The sequence below is a fragment of the Hetaerina americana genome, unplaced genomic scaffold (genome assembly GCF_022747635.1).
Source record: "Hetaerina americana unplaced genomic scaffold, ioHetAmer1.1.p SCAF_4, whole genome shotgun sequence".
NCBI lineage: Eukaryota > Metazoa > Arthropoda > Insecta > Odonata > Calopterygidae > Hetaerina > Hetaerina americana.
In genome coordinates, this window is record NW_027286985.1 from 58,018,642 (window position 1) to 58,035,239 (window position 16,598).

Consider the following 16,598-nt stretch of genomic DNA (forward strand, 5'->3'; position numbering starts at 1 on the left):
AGTAAGATCTGGTGCTTTCCCTGCGCATTTGCTTGATGAAGTTTTCTGGGGTCGTCCACTGGGTCATTGCTTCCATAATTAGCCTGTATGGAACCCCTGACCCGGTGGTAGACCCGAGAAAACTTCATTGCTCTTGCTTGGTTACGATTTATCCTAGATCACTGCATTCGAGAATCAGCGACTGAAGTAAAATTAAGTTCTTTCCGTTTGTCTTCTTAGATTACGTTTTGAACGAAGAGATAGATTGGCTGTTAAAGGAAGACAGAATATACCACGAGAGCATTGAGGTGGCCACCAAAGAAAGCCAAAGAGTTGGGGGGGAGGAAGTTATCCCGCCTTGTGACGTCGCTCTGCCACAGGACCATGTGTTCGGTCCGGACAGTGTGATCAGAGAGGTGATTCCAGCGCGTTTCTCTAAGAATGTCACGTACAAAAATGATGAGACATTTATAAATCGTGGAACTAACGTAGGCTATTCTGTTCTTTTAGGAGGAGTATATTTTGGAAGGCACTCTGAAATATGGAGACGCGATGAGAGAAAAAAAGGAAGAAGAAACCGAGAAGGTAAGTACCGACGTGTGTTCCATCTTTCACTGAAAGGAGAAAACTGAACTACACAAATGCACATCATTGATAAGCCAGAAGTTATTTCATAAAATCTATGGATAAGAATATGGAATCTGGGTGTTAATACTGAGCAAAACTCCACTGATTATCTTGTGCCTACCGCACCGGAACATGAATAATTATGGAAATTGACACAAAATATTGCTCCCTGACCAGCAAAAATCGCTTTCCAATCACTCATTGGAATAGTAAGATTAAGGTACGAAACTATTTTTAACAGAAAGGAATAGATTTTAAAACCCTGAAAAAGTTTGGAAAAAGAAAAGGATTTAGTTTGTCATAGTTGCCTCCCCACGTGCTGGGTGGTTTCCCACCTATTAAGCTGGCCATGGTTTCAAAATATGTTGGCTTTTGACACGTAAGGGTTTGAAGATATTATTTGGCCATATTTTGATGCATTAAGGTTAAATTAAATTTACCAATGCTTAGGATATTACGTATCTTATCAAAATTCTGGGTACCTTTCCACATATTCTGAGGTACTATTTTAATGAAAAGGAAAGGTTAAAGGTAAACGCAAATGCGTTTCACTTCACGCAAAATACTCAATTAAAAAAGGTATTTCAATATAGCATTTGGCTATTGAGTGCGTAGAACCCACTGTCAACACTTTAGTTGCATCGAAGACAAGGTAGGCAATTATAATGATCACGTGAGTGCCACACAAGTCCCGAAAATGAACTCGTACTCTGGGTTGGAATGGGCAATAAACTTCTAAATATTTATGCTGCTCTGAGGTACTGCGGCCGTTTTAGAAAAAACGTAATGGCAGTAAAAAAGCCTAAATTAGTTTCTGCTATGGAAAGTGACCTTACTAAATTACATTGGAGTAAAAGAAAATATAAAATATAGGTTTATGTATAATGAAATATTTTGCAGAGTAAATACTCTTAATTATCAAAATTACCACGGTTTTGAGGCCTAATTTAAATTTAAATTAATGTGTGTAAGCTTCTCAGGGAACCCTCTGACGATTTAAATACGACTCAGAGGGAATCATATTTGCCAAATTAAATTTATGATATGCTAATATTATTTATTTTAAAGGTTTCAATTTTTTGTAATGTGGGTCTTCTGTATAATGATAATACAATTTGCAAATTTGTTACAAAAGTGCATCACTTAAAATAATGTTATGACCTAACCAAGTGTTAACCACAGATGAACTCGTGAAGTCACAATTATAACCAGCAGGTCATCGATAAAGTCAAAAGGGAGAAGAAAGGAAGTAAAGGGGCGAGTGCCGGTTCGAAGAAGAGCAGCAAGCATCCGGGCGCGAAGGTGGAATCCCCCTCCAGTGACGCCCAAGGCGACAACCTCCTCGAGGAAACTGCGCATCGGCCGAGCAAAACTCCAAAGTGGGAAGGGAGCCCGAGGGAGAGGAAGTCCCAGTCCCAGAGGGCGTCACACGCCAAGAAAGGCGAGGCCGAGGAAGGCGTCATCCAGCTTCCCCTAACCGACGAGGAAGACAGACCACAGGTCACACCATGATAATAGAAGTAGAACAGTCGCGCGAGAATTTCACTGCGTAAAAATGTTTCGACGGGATGCCTGTCAATACGAATGAATTTTATGCTGCGAAATTCTCGCATTTCCGTACACACCAGAGGTTGACTCCGTAAAAATAAACGTTGAGGAATTTCCCGTACTTGAATGGTAAAGGTCCTATTTGATTGAACGCAAATTAGCGATAAAAGCTACAAAAATCAAACAGAGAGTCCATGTTTGAAAGTTGAGGGACTGAGAAGTTCATCATCAGGGTAGGATGGTCAATTCTTTTATTTGTGTCACCTACGGTTTTTCCGGGAAGAACTGATCCCCGAAAATTAACAAATTGGGTGAAAAAGATGGGGCGCAGGGTTGTTGACGAGTGTACGTTAATTGTTCGTAAAACGAATAACAACAAGGTTTCTAGATAATTTTTTGGGGTGCGTAACTTCGGTTTTATTTTGATCAAGAATAAATCGAGGGATTGGAAGTGTACATAAACCAGTCGATTTCTCTCTCCCATTTCGGTGAGGTGGTCTAATCTGCCGATATAATGTGATATAATGTTTCCTTCAACATAAGATAAATCACCAATGCCCCGTACGATTTTAAAAGTTAAATTCTTGCATGCTCTTCTCTCGAATGGAGGATCTCCCATCTTATAGTTCTTCCAAATATTCGCTTTCATCTGGTAACTTTTCTATAGTAATAATGTAACAAACTTTGCTGTAGAAACAATGTTTCGTTAAATGCTGGTATATTTTTTTAAAACGAAATACCTTGATTGCCTTTGAAATCCTTAATTCTTTTGACTTCAAGTGACTTTCAAATACATTCTATTTATTCTAAATGTAGCCAAAAACTGTGAAGTAACACATCTTCCTAACGTTTTCAATGCATTTTCCTACTACTCGAATCGTTTCCATGAGGTTTACTTGAATGACTTGGTCATCTCTATTTGATAATAAATGTCGTGTATAAGATTCCTTCTCCTCGATATATGCATTTCTAAGCATTAAGTGTGATTCTAATCCCCCTTATATTCACCAAATCGAAAGATTTTCTAAAAATAAGATTGAAATAGCTAAACCTAAATGTATTGAAATACGTAGTTATTTTCCTCTGCAACACACGTTGCCTGCAAATAAAATAACTCAGCTGCTTAAGATTGCAGCTTACACGTTAGGTGGAGGTGAGAATTACGCCCCAGTGCCCGATTCATTTCCAAGTTACTGAATTCATTGAATCAATTTTTGTTATAATTCTTCCCATGAGCATACAAGAGCATGGTTGCAATATCGTATGTTAAGTATTTTGCCAAAAAAGATCCTTTTTATCGATATAAGCACTGTTAATTAACTCTACTCATTCCTAAGTAACACAGATTTAGTTCACTGATTTTCTCATGACTACCTTTCCGCATTCCTGCGTGGTAAGTCAAAGAGATATTAGTAAACATGGCATGTTTTTTTATGTTATGAAATTATCTTCCACAGGGTTACGACCTGGGGCACCAGAGAGTACAGTTTTCTGGGAAACATTTGAAATTTATCTCCCCCAATGGTGAAACATTTATTTCAGTTGATACAAGAGAGGCCCTACGAGGAGAGAAAGTCCTGGCCTTAAAACTTCAACAGGTAATCCACTTGGTTCGTTATACTCTGGATGCTGCTACATTTATGAGTCTTTATTTGTAATCTGATGAAATCTTTTGAGCAAGGTTGAAGGTTAGCCAGGAATTTATATCATCAAATCAAGAATTTCCTTATTTTCTTTTCGAATAAAAATACTTTTGGAAGGCAGATGTACGAATTTTCAATCTATATTCTATCTTTTGATTTTATCACGCTCTATTTTCATCTCTCGAAAAGAAGAAGAGTAAATGCCTTTTCGAGAACACGTAATAATTTGTACTGAATTAATGGTAAAATATTCGAACATAATATAGGTAAACAGATTAACCTGCAATGAAATATACAGAAGTATAAGTCGCAGTTTAAGGTCCTGCTCCCTACAAAATCTAACAATATTTTGAAAATTCATGCAAGCAAGAGTTTTAACCTTTGAAAATTTTAATAACTTCGCTTTCCTGGCTAGTTGTTCCATAGTTCTTCCTCAAACGGATGATGTGTAACGTGGGTTCATATGGACATTGATGTATTTCCCAATGTAAAGTTTAAGCGATTTATTTACTATTAGCTGCCAAAAAACATTTGTGGATTTTAAGAACTGAATTGGACAAAGTTTTCCGAGAAATGAATAGTGCTTGTTCCCAAACATTAAGACTCCATTTCCAGCGTACATAAAGCTTTGAAATGCGCTATAAATTTGATTATATTTTAAGAATAATCTTTCATAAACATAAGTGATATTGATAATGAGTACCATTAGAAATATAACGTTATAATTTTGATAGTGATAAAGCAATTTCTATTTGAAATACGTAATGCTAAAGATAAAGAGTTTTATATTATTTGAGCCTCAGGTCGTCATGGTGTAGCCGCCTTAACTTTATGGAGGTGCTAAACGTGAATCTTTCATTCTTTCTGGCCTCACTACATGGAATGTCAAACTATTCATTGATCGTAATGAAATATTCCATTTTGTTAGATACATTTATTTTTTTCTTCCAATCAATTTCGAAGTCAAATTGTATTAATCGCTATTAATTGTATAATTGCTTTGTATATCCAATTGGAAGGGAAAGGAAGAACAATGGGAGTGGAGTTGTTAAAGAGGTCAAGAGCGAGGGATGAAAGGTCATGACTGACCCATTCAGTGTCGCTTAGGGAATATTGAGGGAGGATGAGGCATAAAGGTTAGCAGGCATGGCTTTGAAATAACACGTAGGGAAGGGTTTGGATTAGCAGCTCGTATTTAGGAATATATAATGGATTAAGGGCAACAGGTAAACATTTAAACTGCCATATAAATTAGAGTTAAAAACATATGTGGCAAAATGCTCCACTAAAATTTCGAGTTTTTATCATACGGATTAAAACCTTTGTCCTGGACATGCACAATTTTAAGCTTACATAATCACGTTCGTGTCCCAATTCATCTAAATGCCCATGAGTGGCATTTGAACTACTATATGTATATTTTCAATTATTCTCTTCTTTTACTATTTCCTGAATAGTAGATTTGCTTTCAATGCGAAGGAAATCTCCAGCATGTCGAGCGTAGTGCTTTCATTCAAATTCTTTCACCTTATGAAAAAATGATGGTTTCAGGGGACGTATAGTCTCTTCCATCACGTGGTGTTCTCACCACCTGGAAAAGGATCGGTGAGTGCCGACTCGGCGACACCCACAGGATTGGAGGGTGATAGCGAGTCCGCTGGGGGGTTCATTCGACCCCCGGAGAGTTCTTTCCACGTCGTATCAGAGGTTACGGGCGTCGTAGTCGCCTTCGACTTCAGAGCCGACGAATCGTGCCAAGAGAGAAAGAAGTCGACCAAGGAACCACCACCAACAGCTCCGGAGAAGGACGAGGAAGTGAAAGGTAAAATATATGCACCAATCTCGAACGTGTATATTTAATAGGAGAGAATGGCAGGGGAAGATTCTCTCGTTGAAATCTCCCTCGAACATACGAGCTGCGTCACGTCTCTCCGAAACAAAAGAACACCTGTGAGCTGGGTTGAGGGGATTTAAAAGAGGGAAAATGGATATGAAATATCGATTTTTCAATCTAGTCGATAAAAAAAGTATCGCTCGATCGTCTTGCATATATATCCTCGAATTCTATTCCTTGTGGTGCGTAGATTCTAGCAGTATGTATTTCCACTACTTGTCTCCACTTTTTTATTGAAGTGAAAGCGTGTTTAATTTGATTTGCAGCTGTAGTCCAAGGATTATCATCGTAATTAACGAAACTTAAAAATTTTAAAAAATATTTAAGTGACAGAAGCGTTGACTAACTAAAGCTTTGTGAAGTTGGCGATGGGACACAGCACGATTGTTGGATTGGTTGTTTACATTCAGTAGTGTGAATAGCATTGAAATTTAAAACATTCAAATTGACTCAAGCAGTTTATAGAACATTTTTTAACTCAATCCATTTTATTTATCATGGTAATGTAATGTTATATTAGCTCAAACCACCATAACGCTTTATGGAATTAGTGAGCCATCTCTTGTACTTTATGTCACTATGGTATTATCTACTGTTGCCAAGAGCCAAACATTATCATATGAAATTATACCTTCCCCTTTATTTTTAGTCAGATATATTCTTTAATTCTCACATGATATTTATGGGGTTCGGAATGGTGCGGTGGCTAACGTACTGGATTCCCACCCAGAAGGCCCGGGTTAGTATCCATTACCCGGCAGATATTTTCCAGTGGTATCCTGATCCCTACTTGAGTTGCTTTGTGGAGAGCACTTTGAGTAAGTACGCCGTCCGTCGGGCGTTAAGCTATATGCGCCCTAGCCCTCCCTAATGACGCAAATAACCTCAGCTATCGGTCGCCTCCCATAAAAAACTAAAGATATTTATTCAAACTTAATAACAGGCCTTATTTATGGTATTCTTAGAAAAGTATGCATGATCGTTTCCTGCACGAGTGGAAAATTTGATCACGGAACATCTGAATATTGAAACCCATATTTGCTCTCTTTCAGTTAAGAAGAAGCATAGCATAACAAAATCACATTCAGCAATGAAAGTGACGAAGGGTTCCAAATCAAAAATGAAAAAACACGCTGAGTCTCACTCGAAGGTGAATAGTACAGAGAATATTGAGAAAGTAATGGAGATAAAAGAGGAAAAACCATCAGTCCAGGATTCGACCTCAAAACCCCATATTACACGCAACCCTGGATTCGATCTCAAAATGTCCCTGCCGTCCGGTCTGATTATTGAGAACAAATGGGCCACGGGATCATTGGGCCCCTTCTACATCAAGCAGTCCTACGATTTGGCAGGTAATGTTCCTGCAATGTTCCTGTAACCTGTTTGTCTTTGATTTTGAGACGTAGGGATAATGTGGGAAATTATTCAAACCCCCATCGAACTTGCGGGACATCTTCAAATCCACAAGACCACCTTCTAGCCCCACCCCCGTCTTTCTGCCCCTCTCCGCACCATTTAACTGCCCACGCTGCAAATGCTGCCATCTTTTTCGAATCGCCACCTCCCTGACTAAAAAATCCCAACCCAAAATTCCATTCTTTGTCACTTGCATTTCAAAAATATTGTATACCGCCTCTCCTGTGATTTCTGTCCTGCCTTCTACGTGGGTGAATGCACCGCCACCCCTACCCTCCAAATGAATAACCACCGCTGCGGTACTTAAAACCCGCCTTCCTAAAATATCTCCCCTACTAACGCTTCTTCCCACGACTAATTCTTTAATAAGGATTACGTTTTACGTTACGTGGGTTCTGTGGCATAGCCTCCTTACATGCATTCTACGATCGCGAGAACACTTAACGTTTGAAATGTTAAGGTCTTGATTAATCCATATGCAGGGCTCAAAATGATTGCTGAAAGAATGAGGAGGGATGGAAAAGAGGATTGATTCACCAAAGATACGAGCGCTCGTCGATAGAGTCGCGGTGATAACTTTTACCTTTTGAGAGAATAAGAAAATTCAACTTTCACTGGAAAGTTACTCAAAATTGAATGCATTCTGACCGTTATCCATTCGATTGCTTACTTATTATCACGAATAGTATTAGATACCTTCCGCTCATTTTATTGTCATGATGAAACTATGGCGACATCAGTCAAATGTTTGGTCCATGTAAACGAAAAGAGTACCACCAAATTAAGAAATGTTTTGAAGGACGTATCTATCGATGAATTACACTTGATACATTATTATTGTCAGTACAGTGAGTTGCTCCTTGCAAAATGAAATATGTCGGTTTTCGACTGAGAAGCCATATTATGCTTCGAATTTATGTATTATTTTAAGAGCATGAAAAAAATTCTTACTTTCAGTTTCAGGGTTAATTATAAAATAATAGTCCCCTAATCATAAAAATTCTTCTAACCTTCTCCGTCAGGGAAAAAATATGAGAGAACCAATGAAGTTTTTAGACTCTGCCTTCAAAATGGAAACATTCTGAAGTTTATGAAAAATGGCCAAGTGATAATTTATCAGCCCAGCAGCACAATATTCATCATATGTTTTGGGTACGTTTTTTTACATCTTGAAATGCATTTATATCTCTAAGTTTAGAGTACAAGTTGTTCAACAGTGCCAGAATAACATGCGATAAATAAGACAGTTGACAGAAAATAAAATTTGCGACAGTATTGAGGGATAGGCTCAGTATCCTTAATCCTCATGAAGTTTAACGTAAGGAACAAACGGATCCGACGAAGGAAATAAAGAAGCGATCAGGTCAGGGAGGAGCTGGGCAGTCCGTAGTTGGAGCAGCTGAAGTATTGAAACTTTGGGGAGTGGAGGGAGTGGGGACAGTTAAAGTTTGGAATGCGGATCATTGCTGGAGTGAGAAGTGAAATGTGCATAGAAAAATGACCAGAGCTTTCGAAATAAACAACATCTTTGAAGATAAAAGGAGAGAAGTTTTACCACTGTCTTAGTACACCGTATAACTTTTCGCAACTCCAGGAGATGTGCAGTATCGTCACAGGGACTAAAAACAATAAACCAGGGGTTGATAGCTAGAGTTGAAAACTATATGTTCTGTGCTATACTTGTCATTTCTGCAACGTGTCTCCTTTGCGATCTTCAAACGGCAGGGAGCGTAGATAGAATGTGCTGAACAGAGTAGAAGACAAGATAGGGGTCAGAAAGGAAAGGCGAGTCGTGAAGGTGTGCTTAGGAGATGGCAAAGCAACTTTTTTATGTTAGGGTGCGGAAATATCCCATAAAGCCACTTTCCTTTTGCTTTAAATCTCTGGGGGGGGGGCTTAATTTTTTTAAATGTTCACGGAAAAATTCTGAGCATTATTCCTATATTTCCCGTTCAAAATGTGTTTGCTAATGTATCCGCTAAACCTGTCCGGAGATTCTATATAAGCAAATTTCATAATTTATAACAATATAATTTCAGTGAAAACTAGTATTATCTGAAAAGGCGCTCAAGCAATTTCCCTGGGATTCTCCAGATGGAGGTCCTGGTCATACCCTGTTCTTCCTTTAAGTGCATCTAGACAAGCGTGGTGGTACGAATAATAACGCCGTTGTTTCTCTCTTAGGGAGGCTGAGAAGGAGGATAAGGCGGCCTCGGGGTTAGCAGATGGTGAGGAGAGGCCCCACTCCATCGTCATACAGCCGTCGGGGCGTTATTTCCGGGAAGGGCCGGGAGGCACCGTCGAAGAGATAACGCCCTACATCCTCCGCCAAGCCACGGACCTGGAGACAAACGAGGTGAGTGCGCCCTCAGGCCGTAAAAAGGTGACAGAATGGTTAAGAACATTGATTTCTAAAACTCTGTCGATAATCAAGGTCAAGAGTCGGAGAAAAGTGAAATTATTCGTTCTATTTGGCTAGCAGACACACTCTACCCTCTTAGGGCGATGTAAAAAAATCGCACGCCGCCTGCTAGTCGCTTGGATGCCGACATTCACGAATATTCTTACCACAATCCATTTCTCGGTGCGTCGGTGCCTGCATAGGTACAAAATTTTGTAAACGATGGTACTACATACGTTAGTATATGACATGTTTGCCGGCTGAGTGCTTCTCGTCCGACGTGTCTACAACCAACTTGCTAGTATTTTTGTCTGATCACTTGGCACTACCGATCTTTTCCACTTGTCGATTAAAACGGGTTTAGCTTCACTCACCACGCGGTGAAAAGTAATGCGTCGCTTGTCCATATTCAAGCATCCAGTTTTACGTCTCCTGAAGACTATCCAATAAGAACACAGGTCGCCTATGTATTTTCCACATTTCTAGCGATACGGGGCCCATCCATTTTAAAACTCTTTTAGTTGGTACTCATGGTAGTGGTTTAAGAACGAAATTCGTGTTAATGTTTATCATTTACGCCGCAATTGCCCAAGTATGTACGTGTGCACGTGTCATTGCGTGTGTGTGTGGATAAAGAGAGAGAGAGAGAGAAAAGCAGCCAGGGAAAGTAAATGTAGCGCATTGATAAATATAACGGACGCAACAAGTCACGGCTAATATGAGTAGACCCTAGTCTACGGGCCCTAGTATCTCCCTACGACAGAGTCTAGCTATTGCTAATAATCAGCAACACTTTGGCTTCCATTTACGTACTCATATCTGGGTGTGTCAGTATACACCAGCCTCTTATTTTTAATTGAAGCAGATCCCTACACAGTCTTCGTCTTCAATTCTAGACAATCATTCAGGTAATATGTGCCGAATCAAAATCATCTCTACCGCCCTCAACAGGTTGGACACGCATTCCTTTCCTACACACCCCAAAAGCCACCTCCTCTCTTGGCGACAGGTATCCTGGCGTCGCAGCGACGGCACCACCTCGCTGCTAAGGGGCGATGGGACGCTAATCGTCGCCTTCCCAGACGGGACGTGCATCGCCTCCACCCCCCAGGAGGACGAAGGCCAACCGCCAGACGCAGCGGACGAGGAGCCCTTCGTGTTTGTGAGCCTCGACGTGGTGACGGAGCATCCCCTCTATGCTGGCGTCGCCTACCAGGGCCATGAGGCTAAGCTAACCATCGGCAACGAGGTAGGTACAGTTGGAAAAAAGTATTATTCATGCCAACGGTACAACGGATCCATGTGGGATATATGAAATATCCCAAATGACTTGAATGGACTGTTGCGGCTGGTGGGTGCAAATCCTTTCCTGGAAGGATCTTCTGTGGTCGAAATCGAATTTTTTTTTCGATGTCATTAAGGTTAGGGGAATTAGCCATCAGGAGTATACGACTAAGATGAGAAAACCAGGTGTGAGAAGCGGGTGACCGCATGGCCCGACAATTTCTTCGATTAGTACATCTCTATTTTTCTCCCAAATCTCCATTCTACTCCTCTTTTACAATTTCCTCATGCATTTCGATGGTGCAACGTTGTTATGATAAACTTAGAAGCGTATCCAAAAATTAGAGCAGCCAGGCTAAGAATGATTTTCGGAGCGAAGGTTAAAATACTGATTAATTCCATTGCATAAATTGGAAGGACGTCTCTTTCGCAGTGATGTTGAAAATGTATTATTACCCCCATTATAGTACGGTAAAAGAGATCATGCTAATAAAATTAGAGAGATTAAATGTAGAACAGATAGATTTAAGATGGCATTTTTTCCACGAACGATAAAGGACCAGAATAACATTGCCCGACCGCGGTAGGGTCACTTTCGGGTAAAAATTTGTTTGGTGTGTATTCACCCCCTACCACGCACCCTAGCGGTGACTTGCAGGGGATATAAATAAATTAAATAAATAAAATAAATTAATAAGTAATTAAATAAGAAAATCTTATGAATCAATCCTGTAAATTTTATATTTTATATCTTCTATATCAAAGGGTCTTCATTGATATTATGATATAGGGAAATTACTCATGAAAATGTTGATCATTCATACCTTATTTCAGCTAATAAACATGCCAGCGGTAAAGCAGGATGCATGACTAGCTAAGACCTCAAGGTCTTAATTTAAAGCGCAGCACATGGTAATATAAAATATATAAATCGTTATTGTTTCTTCCTTTGTATAACAAATGATTACATAATACGCATTTTTCTTTGCGCATGGTCTTCAACATAGACGTGGTGGAAGGGCTTGTGCCTTCTGAGGACACATAAGTTCTGTTGGTGGGAGCAAAGATATTTTCTCCTGGTAGGGTCACCCATGCCACCAGATAGGTCGAATATTGGGAGCCAGACGAAAGATGGTCCGTGCAGCGTCTGTTCCTCAGTAAGGCCGCTACAAGGGTGTTTGACCGCAGTGAGGTGGCCATTGAGTGACGGTGCTACGTCAAAAATGCTATTGAGAAAGGAAACGAGAAACAACCTCCATTGTTCATACCAAGGCTTTTAGAGGAACACCATGATGAAAAAGAGTCCTGGAAACTACGGCACTCGGGCCAATTGATCATGTATCGTGCCCGACAGTGAGGGATGCAAGGCTTTCCCGTTCGTCATCTCACGAAATGCTTGCAAAGAAAGAGCGACATCAGCAACACAGAGCACACAGAAGAGGATAGTTAAATAGAATAGTTAGAATGGAGACTTGGAATGTCATGATAAGATTAAGAACCTATAAATAACATACTAATATCTGATAGAATATAAAAAGAGTGATGGAGATAGGAAATAAAGACGTTTTAGGCCTTTGGGGTGAGATGGAAGGACACCGGGAATTACTGGAGTGATAGTTATAGAGTAATAAGCAGCTGAGGGGACGAGAGTCAGCGAAGGGTTGCCATAATATGGAATAAGAAGTTAGGATGAGGCGTAGTAAACATAGAACAAGTAACGGATAGAATATTGATAGTAGAGGTAAAAGCAGAACCGACGAACTTGGCCATTGTTCAGGTATACATACCACCAAGCAATCATAAGGAGGACAAAGCCCATAGGGCGTACGATCAGTTAGAGGATAATAGGGTAAATTCCTGCAGAGAAGCATTAGGTAGTCATGGGGGATTGAAATATGATTGTAGGCGAAGGAAGAGTGGATGAGAAGTGAGTAATGGTGATCAAGTGAGCGACTACAGGTTAAATACGAGGAATTATTGCGGGGAGAAAGCAATTGAGTTCTGCAGGAGACGGGTTAATTATGGCAAAATTTGGTTTAGGCATTACAAAAGGCGTAGTTATAGATGGAAAATACCAGCTGCCATATAAATGTATCAGTTAGGTTATATTGTGGTCAGGCAAATATTTAGGAGCAGTGAGATTAATTCGCACAGTTTCCCGGGAGCGGATGCTGACTCACAATCACGATTTAGTGCTCATGAAGTGTAGCGTCCGATTCAAAAAGATAAGGTGGGGGAGGTGGGTTAGGAAATGGAATGTAGTGGTATTAACTGGATTGACTAGGAAAGATTATCAGTAGGTTATATAGAAAATCATGAGTGAGGGAAAGGAGCTGAGTACTATCGACGAAAAATGGGAGTACAGAAAACAGGTATATTGAAAGCCACAAAAGAAGTACAGGAACTGTTAATAGGAGAAGGACAAGGAAACCATGGATTGCGGGTTAAATGGTTATAAAGATAGAGGAGAGAAGGAAAGGGAATATAAATTTAAACACATAGAAAGAGTATAAACAGTTAAATAATAAACTGAGGCGAGAAACAAATAGGGCGAAGAGAGCGTGGTGGAAGACGCGGTGCGAGGATGTGGAATTTTTGAAAGATACGCTTTACAGAAAGGAGAAAGTACTATCAGGAAATAAAAGAGAAAATGCGTAAATACTATAAAGATAACTCAGGAAAATTATTCATCAATGTCTACACAATATCCCGCAAACCGCCGCAAGGGCGTGCTGTGGGGGTTTTAGGTCAGCATCCTTGCTACATACGTACAATCCCAATCACGTTGCTTCTACACAAATATTAGTTTGATCTTGCACTCGAAAAAAGTTAAGTATACGAAAGAAGGTACTTACATGCAACAAGATTATTTATTGATATTATATTATTATTGGAACTGGGGAATATTTCAGGGAGATGGAAGGAATATATAGAGGAACTATGCGGTAAAAACAATAGGCCAACAAGTTTAGTCATTGAAAGAATTTGATGTAAATAAGAATAGATTAGGTCCAGGCTTACTCGATGGCAAAATAGTAAGGGCATTAAGGGAATTTAAATCAAATAGCATAGTAGTAATAAGGTTACCAATTTTCAGGATCACGGAATATAATCAGGACGTAATCGTCTGTCTCATAATTTTCAACAAGCTGTTTGATATAGTGAATAGGGAAATACGTGTAAATATGTGTAAAATAGGAGTAGGTTGAAGGGATAGGGGACCTACCCGCAACCTGTACGTGTCTCAGACTGCGTAGATGCGAGTGCGGGATCGAGAGCTCGGATAGACAAAATTAGGAAAAAGGTTAAGGCAAGGTTGTCGATTATCACCTGTGCAGGTCAACATATCTGTGGAGTAGATGGCTAAAGAAGTATGGGAATAGATAGTCACAATTATGAAAGTAAGCAGGGAATTTATATAATCAGTTCATATGGGTAATGATCAAGCTTTTTTTATCACTAAGCCTAGGTGATATAAGCATTGCTAAGCGCTTTGGAGAGTCAGTGCGATAGGTATAGAATAATAATTAATACAAACACAACTAAGTAAAAAAAAAGTAAAATAAGTATAAAAGTAAGTACATTAAAATAAGAGTTCATAAACTACATCTGATGGAAGAGATGGAGAAGGTAATGTGGTTTTTCATAAAGAGAAAGGCTAAGTAAAATGTTTGATTAGGAGGGCAAAAACTCGAGTAGGTAGAATATTTTACGTATCTTGGAACCTTCCTGGACCAAAATAGTCAAAGAAGTGGGTGTAAATGGAGAAGAATTGCTTGAGATAAAGAAGCTTTCAAAAAGAAGAGGGAATTGATGACATGGACTTCGACAAAGAATGTGTAGAAAAGGCTCGTCAAAACTTTGATATGGAGCGGGGTTTTGTACAGCGTGGAAAAATGCTCATAAAAACAAGATGATAGGCGTAGATTAGAGAATTTTGAAATGTGGGTATGGAGAAGAATAGAGAAAGCGAAATAGACGGCAAGAAAAACAAGCGAGATAGTGCTAGGCATGATGGGGGATCATTAGCAGCAATCCAAATGAAGCAGGAAATATTTATTATGAGAGGGTATTGATTGGAAATGGGATTTTGAAGACACCCGAAGAAGTTATCTGAAGAAGTGATAGGTGAGAGACTGCTAGGTGAGCGAGGTAGGGGGAGTAATATGATAGGTATGTTGGGCGGCTTGAAGGGGAGAAAGAAGTGTTCGTAATTGAAGAAGGGTTAATTGTAATGAACTGAATGTCAGATTGTGTTTTGTGTGGAGAGACAAGGGAATTGCCGTTTCACCGTGATGCTTCATCTGTTTATTCAAATCCTACTCTAATTGGTATATTACCAATAATAATCATAACTTTCCTTTGGTCTATATCCTTGTAATGATATTCCGATGTATTATAGTGATATGTGAGTGAATTATTCCACCTACTTATGCAACTAAGGTTCTGGTTCCACCTAAGCCAGATGAAACAGGAGCATATTCTATGCCAGTTAAAAGGCTGCAGTGTCTCTGTCATGATAGCAACTAATAGCTGCTTGTATCTGAGCAGGACATCCACCTAAGGATCTCTCCTACTGGCACTTACAAGATGGACACTGCTGACCAAGTTAATGTGGTTGTCCAACCTCATTTTGCACAAATTTCCAAAGGAGACTCAAAATCAACTTTGTTCTTTCAATCACCAGAGGATAGTAAGTTCTTTTTAAATTTCCATATCCATCAGGAGGATATATTATTATTAAGACCAATTTGCTCATTGTTTCATCACAATGTAATACTTTCACATTACTGGTGATCAAACTATTTTAACATCCCCATAGCCGTAGAGCCGTATCATTAAGTTAATAAGATCATCTTTAGCATAAAAGTCATCGGTGATAGGATACATACAGGAAATTTAACCTCTAGCATGAGTGATTGGAGTAATCTTCACCCAAAAGAAAACATTCCACTGTGAAATACAGTGTGTTTTAAAATGATTATCGGGATTTATGGGCCTTTCTTTTTCGATTAAGCAACTAATTGGTGTCCCTTATCTTGATACGCTAGAACTATAGCTCTTCCCTCATTTGGAAGAAGCGGAACCAGAGAACTTTATTTGGTAGCAAGATGGTGCACCGCCTCACTGGCATAACTCAGTACACAATTGGTTAAACTACGTTGTACCCGACCGCTGGATTGATCGTAGGGAGCCGGATGGCAGAGCTTGTTTCGCATGGTATTCACGTTCACCCGATCTCACGCCATGCGATTCTTACCTCCAGGGGTTCATTAGGGATTATGTGTATGTGCCTCCTCTAACACGATTGAAGCAGTTGTTGCAACAATTACTCCTGATACACTGATCAAAATTTGAGAAGAGCTCGCCTTTCGACTCGATGTGTGACAAATGCTGTTCACATTGATCACTTGTGGAGAAAACTGTTTGAGTTTTTCTTTCATTTGATGTGTGATTTATAATTGTAAGTTAAATGAACGAAACACTACGAAGTCTTAAAACGCTGATATTAATTTTCAAACACCCTGTATTTTACCAGAGGCTCTTACTTTTTACTTACTGTACTGAAAACAAATTTGGGTGGTAACATCGGTTGGATTAAACAATACAAAAATACAGAGGGACAACAAATATGTACTCGCCTCAGTTTTTAAAGGGAAATAAATGTTACGAATGAACTATTTTTATGTCAAGACTCAATTAAAACATTCTCACACACTTTGGAACCAAATGGCGGTGAACAAATTTACTCAAATGATTAAATATTTACCCTGTAAGTTAGTTTGCTCCAAATCGCCAATTT

General features: G+C 39.4%; 1 protein-coding gene across 1 annotated transcript in view; it reads left to right on the forward strand.

The window, feature by feature from the left end:
* The window catches only part of LOC139692224 (sperm-associated antigen 17-like), a 49,541-nt gene that overhangs the window by 19,590 nt on the left and 13,353 nt on the right, over positions 1-16,598 (forward strand). The window contains exons 13-22 of the mRNA XM_071590288.1: positions 220-395; positions 490-564; positions 1,822-2,106; positions 3,612-3,752; positions 5,349-5,619; positions 6,744-7,046; positions 8,133-8,262; positions 9,295-9,466; positions 10,521-10,760; positions 15,347-15,488. Of these exons, the coding sequence (XP_071446389.1) occupies positions 220-395; positions 490-564; positions 1,822-2,106; positions 3,612-3,752; positions 5,349-5,619; positions 6,744-7,046; positions 8,133-8,262; positions 9,295-9,466; positions 10,521-10,760; positions 15,347-15,488 (1,935 nt within the window). The remainder of the gene's footprint in view (positions 1-219; positions 396-489; positions 565-1,821; positions 2,107-3,611; positions 3,753-5,348; positions 5,620-6,743; positions 7,047-8,132; positions 8,263-9,294; positions 9,467-10,520; positions 10,761-15,346; positions 15,489-16,598) is intronic.